Source organism: Pipistrellus kuhlii, unplaced genomic scaffold (genome assembly GCF_014108245.1).
Source record: "Pipistrellus kuhlii isolate mPipKuh1 unplaced genomic scaffold, mPipKuh1.p scaffold_m20_p_3, whole genome shotgun sequence".
NCBI classification, from domain to species: Eukaryota; Metazoa; Chordata; class Mammalia; order Chiroptera; family Vespertilionidae; genus Pipistrellus; species Pipistrellus kuhlii.
This window is the reverse complement of record NW_023425529.1, coordinates 120,825,511-120,831,510: the sequence shown is the minus strand read 5'-3', so window position 1 is coordinate 120,831,510 and position 6,000 is coordinate 120,825,511. Positions and strand designations below refer to the sequence as shown.

General features: G+C 38.9%; 1 protein-coding gene across 4 annotated transcripts in view; it reads right to left on the bottom strand.

The window, feature by feature from the left end:
- Nucleotides 1–3,583: 3,583 nt before the first annotated feature.
- Nucleotides 3,584–6,000, bottom strand: part of TDRD3 (tudor domain containing 3) — a 148,897-nt gene continuing 146,480 nt past the window's right edge. For all 4 annotated transcript variants that reach the window (XM_036456094.2, XM_036456093.2, XM_036456097.2 and 1 more), the window contains one exon: nucleotides 3,584–3,780. In XM_036456094.2, coding sequence (XP_036311987.1) covers nucleotides 3,726–3,780 — 55 coding nt within the window. In that variant the 3' untranslated portion in view covers nucleotides 3,584–3,725. The remainder of the gene's footprint in view (nucleotides 3,781–6,000) is intronic.

The window sequence follows — 6,000 nt, the reverse complement described above, 5'->3', positions numbered from 1 at the left end:
TTATTCTATAAATGTATACTTTTTGCAGCTCCCAGCTCCCTTATCTTATGGAAATGTACCATTTGCAGCTCTGTAGCCCTGTGCTTTTTCCATGGACCCCTCAATTCTTAAAATGCCCCAAACCTGTCTATTTCACCCCTAAAAATTACTTTCACCATCAGGGCTTTATCTTGCAGATCATGCAGATTACCCAACTAGTGCTAATCAGAAAATTTGACATTGCCTTTTTAAAGATCACAGTCCTGAGAAAGACAAACTGCAATTCATTCCTGGTTTGCTGTTGTAGGGACAAATGACTACATTTTGGGCCTGTTATTTCTTTAACAGCACAAGTAAAAGAAAAAGAAGAAAAAGGAGGAGGGGAGGAGAAAGGAGAGGAGAAAGAGAAAGTAAGCCTCTTAAAATGATGTCTTCTTCCTAGTTGGGAGAAGGGACTGAAGTGAAGACAATCCAAGAAGAAATAGCTCCTGTGGGGAATCCTGGAGCAGCTAAGTAATTAGAATTTGGCCAAGAAGAACTGAAGGCATCTTCTTTCATTGTGACAAACACATAGCAAGGCCCCATTTACTTCAGGATTTAGGAGTGAGATTAATATTTAAAAGAAAGGTACTACTATGGTTGTTTGATTTGGAGGAAAAATAAAGTTAGATGTTTTCTGACCTGAAAAATAAAAAAATAAAAAAATCCTGTGCTTTTATTTGGCCGACTGGCTGGCTTTGCTTAACCTATGGAAAATAGACAATACGGTCCAAAGACCAAATGAGTTAAATGTGAAGCACCAAGTTTTGAAGGAGATACAGTCATGCGTTGCTTAACAACAGGGAGACATTCTGAGATATGTGTCATTAGGCAATTTGTTATTGTGTCAACATCAGAGAGTGCACTACACAAACCTAAAGAGTATGGCCTACTACACACCTAGGCTATTTGGTAAGCCTGTTTATTACTCCTCCACGACAAACCCATTCCAGCATGTTACTGCACTGAATACTATAGGAAATTGTAACACAATGATAAGTATTTATATATCTAAACGTATATATTTAAACATGGAAAAGGTACAGTTAAATATGGTATAAAATATAAAACATGATATGCCTTTATGGGGCACTTACCATGATTGGAGTTTGCAGGACTGAAAGTTGCTCTGTGAGTCAGAGTGAGTGATGTGATAATGTGAAGGCTTAGGACATTATTGTACATTACTATAGACTTTATGAACACTGTGCACCCAGGCTAACATAGTTTTCTTCAACAATAAATTAGTCTCATTTTACTGCCACTTTTTAACTTTATGAACTTCAAAAAATTTTTTTTAACTTTTTCACTCTTGTAATAACATTTAGCTTAAAACACAAACACATTGCACAGCTATACAAAAATATTCTCTTCCCTTATATTCTTACTAGAGGCTCAGTGCATGAAAATTCATGCACTGGAAGAGGGAGTCCCTCTGACTGTCCTGCCCCCTCTCACAGTCTGGGAGCTCTCAGGGGTGGGAGGCAACCCGGTGATCAGGGGAAGGCGAAGCCCCATCACACCTCAGCTGCTGCCACTGCTGGCAGCACAGCCCTCAGCCAACCCTGGTTACCTGAGCCTTGGACAGCCACCATCTGACGCTTACCTGTACCTCAGGCTGTTCTAGGCAGCTGGGGGGCTGAGGGACCTGGGGAACCCTGAAGGCAGGCACACAGAACAGCCAGGCCCACCAACCCAGTGGGGCTAAGGGGACTGGGTGCTGCCATCTTGTGGCTGTGGGCACTGCCATTTTGAATGCATGGCAGTCAATCAGCATATTCCCTCCTTATTGGCTGTGTGGGTACTGCCATCTTTGCAATGGTGTGAGGGTTGATTAGCATATTCCCTCTTTATTAGATAGGATGCTACAAGCTTTTGTTCTATATAAATAATTTTTCATTCTTTTTACTTCTTCAATTTTTGTGTTAAAAACTAAAACACAAACACACATTAACCTAAGTTCTATTGCCTCTTCCCTTATTTTTTATCAGCTATCAAATTCATAAAAATTTCCATGGGTCTTCTCCTGGTTCTCAACCCAAGATAAATATTGAATTATGTGGAGATCTTGAAAAAACTGCCTATGGTATATAGCAATAATAAAGGGCAAACAAAAACCAAATACTGCAAGAACGTCTTTTTCACCTACAACCTTTTATTTATTAAGATAGGGTAGAAATCACGTTGGCCACTGTTTCTCAGTGGCTAGAATATTGGCCCATGCACCGAAGGGTCATGGGTTTGATCCCCTGTCAAGGGCACATACTTGGGTTACAGGTTTGGTCCTTGGCCTGGTTGGGGTTGTCTTTCTCACACAAATGTTTCTCTTTCTCCACCACCCCCTTCAATTCTAAAAAAATCAATGGAAAAAATATCCTAGGGTGAGGATTAACAACAAAAAAAATGTTGTAGAAATAATCAACTGTGGGCTAATAAGAAAACTTAAGAGTTAATAGTCCCTGAGACCCTTAGACCCTCTCCTTTAAAGCAAAGTAATAAATTTTGTGACTTATTTTGGCTGGAGGGTTCTGTTTTCCTCTTCCCCCATCCCTCCTACCTTCTCATTCTTTGTTTTAGACTTCACTTGTGACTTCTAAGATTAACACTATGGGAACATTATTTCTGTCCTATATAATGAAGAAGTTTGCAGTTCAGACGGCTTTCTGCAATGGACAGTCTGGGTTGCTTTTCCAACACCTCCTCCCTCTCCTTTGGACAAGTTTCCTGACTTTCAGATGCATATCCTTTGCCTGAATCAAACATGTTCCCAATACTTCCAGGAAGCAGAGCAGCCCCACCTGTAAGGCCAGATCATGCCTAAAGGAATCCACAGACCCTTGTGAAGTTACTGGTTCTTAAGCACAAAAGTAGCACAATACAGGTGAATGTGGCCTAAGGAGAGGAGCTTCTTTTCTCTTCTGAGTGTACTTCTAGAAATGGTCCTCACACATAATAGCTCTGGGAAGCATAACCATCTGTGACCACACGGGGAAGTCTCCTGCAGAATGAAGCTGATGACAGAGCAAGTAAACACCAGAGATGTAAAGAATCAGGGTCTTTCACAACAGGCCTGAGTCACTGAATGAAACCAACTGAAATCTGAGCTTCTGGTAGTGATATGTACAAGCCAGTAAGTTTTCTTAGTGTTTAAATGAAATACAAAAGCAGTTTGAGTTGGGTTTTCTATTATTTGCAAGGTAGATGAATCCTGAAAGATCCACTGCACACATTACGAGGAAATGCCTTTTAAAATTGAATTGCAGTTGAAAAAGCTAATAGAGTGCTAAAAACAACATATTTGAATTTTAAATACTTCTTACTGCTGCACTTAGTAGCGAAGTACTTACCATACTAAGAACTGCAATTTGGCTTCAGGTTGTTTTTGCAAGAAATGTGGCCAGCTGTGTAAGTCAGTTTATTCTGTAATTATTAGGGGAGGCTCTGGTATGCTATTGTCACTATTCTATCAATAGAAGGCAATTAGTGTGGTGTTAATACTAGGTGAAGGAGAAAGACAATATTCAGCAAATAAAACATACTGTAAAACAAGGTATATATATATATATAATAGCGCACTGATTTTATTGATGGCAGAAGAAAAAATTCTTTCACTTGTATCTTCCCCCCCTCAAATCTGCTTTTTCATTCTTGAAATAATAATATACACCATGGCTGAATCTTATTCTGAAGGGAAATTGGAAGGTCTATCAAGAGGTTTTGACCAGGATGTTTCCATCAATGACTCCTTTCTTCACAAATACTCTATTTAAAAAAAAAAAAAGAGAGAGGAAGAAAGTGAAATTGGACCTAGAAAATTGACTTTTTCACACTCAGGATATAATTCTGCTGAAACTTACCTATAAATGTGAAGTGCTTGTAGAAATATCAATAGATTGCAAACAGAATAAACTGTTTCATTTATAAACACAATTTATATAAATATATAAACCCCAAAGCAAAATCTTGCTAAATACTTTTCTCTCTTAAACTCTTAAAGTACATCTCTGTCACTATTAGCCCCTTTATTGCTAGCAAATTGATTTCAGGAATGTCCATTAACCAAATAGTTTTTAACAGGGAATGATTTAAAAAAGAAGCAGCCTGCCAATGAACCAGTTCTACCTCCATCCTATTCCTCTGAATACCTCTGAACTAGTTCAGTCCACACAGGACATTTATTTTAGTCTGTCACCTCCCCTGCTTGCTCCCCACCTTTATCAGGTATCACCTGGTTCAAACACTTTTGTTGGTGACAACAGAAAGCTGAAAGAAGTGAAGAGATGAGCCGTGATTGTTCTGGTCCTATTTGAGCTTCATGCATAAAAGCTTGCTTGGACAGAATTCCCATGGCTGCATACTAACAGCTCATAAGTCTCCTGAGTAAATAGTCTCCTGCTTAGAAAATAAAGAGCTCTCTCTGTACTTTCATTCTCACATGATGCCCACGCTGCTGGCATCACAGGGTTCTGTAATAGCTATTCTTAGAATGATCACTTCCCTGGCCTTGATTTGAAAAATTTTGCTGGACCAGATTGTCAAAACAAAAATTTTTCACTTTTAAAAATAGATCTTTTCCCAGCTAAAAATGGTGTTAAAGCCTTAGAAAATAAATGAAGTTGTGGTATTTATGTAGCAGTCTTAGCTATAGGTTTCAAAGTCTGTGGATGACATGTGAAAAATGCAAAGATGATTCTTTCATCAAACAAATAAGTAACTAGTAATGAAGTTCAAAGTGAATCAATAATTATTAAACTTATGTTGAGCTTGAACCTTCATTGCACTGGGGGCCTCACGCTGAGGTGTCTTTCAAACCTTCCCACACAGGCCAGCTGTTTCCCCTTCACAGCAGGACAGAAACCCTAACTTCTCCTCCACTAGACCACCGCACTTAGGTGCTTACATGCTTTCCCTCCAGGTGCTGGAATCCATCCTACATCCAATAGCAATATTTATTAAGTATAATTTCAATCATGTCATTCTTATTTGGAATTTCATGAAAGCGCTGAACACTTCAAACACTTGAGATGTCTAAAGCCATAGTCTTCAGCCACTACCAACATGTACTGTATATTTAGCACCAACTGCTTTGATTTATATACTCTATGTAGCCACTGAAAACTGCTTCCTGTGCACTATGCTTCTTCTCCACTTTAAGCTTTCCTCCACTTTTAGAATCTCTTCAGAAAACTCTACCCTGCCAAGAAAATGAAGCTTAAAACTGATTTCTAAACTCTATCCCTACCTCTTAAGTCTAGTTCCTATAACCCCAATCACATCAAAAAATTCATTAAATGCACATAGTTTTGGTCAGTTTCATTGGTTACAGACCTATGCATAATTTCTCTATCCATATTTGCTCATATTTCTAACTTGTCTGCAACAACTATGAGAAGTCCAGGAACTATAAGTTTGACATTTGGGGCCTTATCTCCCCTGAAGGATTTGACCTGATTTGCCACTACTTTTTCTCAGAGGCGGGTCTACTTCCCCAATGGCTCCCCTTCTCTCACCCTTCTGTCACCTACCCCAGGCTCCCATGCCCTCCTGCTTTTGTTAGTCACAAAGCTCAAGTAGAATATAACTCCCTCTACCCTTGGGAAGAATATGTGTGTGTGGAGATAGTGGCCTTATACTAAAATCTTGTCTTAAACAATTTAAAAGACCTCAGAAAGCTAAGAGGGAAGTCTCAGTTTTCCTTTACCTGAAAAAAGATTTAACTGTAAGTACACTAAACTTATTTTAAGTGTTTTACTACCTTTTTATTTAAGAGTTTATATCTATTTACTTAATGGCCTTGTATTAAGCACAAAGAAAAGTCAATGATAAAGGAAAAAGTTGCTACGGTAGCTTGCTCTGGCAAATCAGAAGCCATGCTTCCTCTCCAGGCAGATGACTACATAAGGAGCTAAGAGCTAGGAAATAAAGGTTTTTTCACTTCGAGAGGGCAGAACTAATTTTTAACTAATGGAGGAGCTTTGGGGA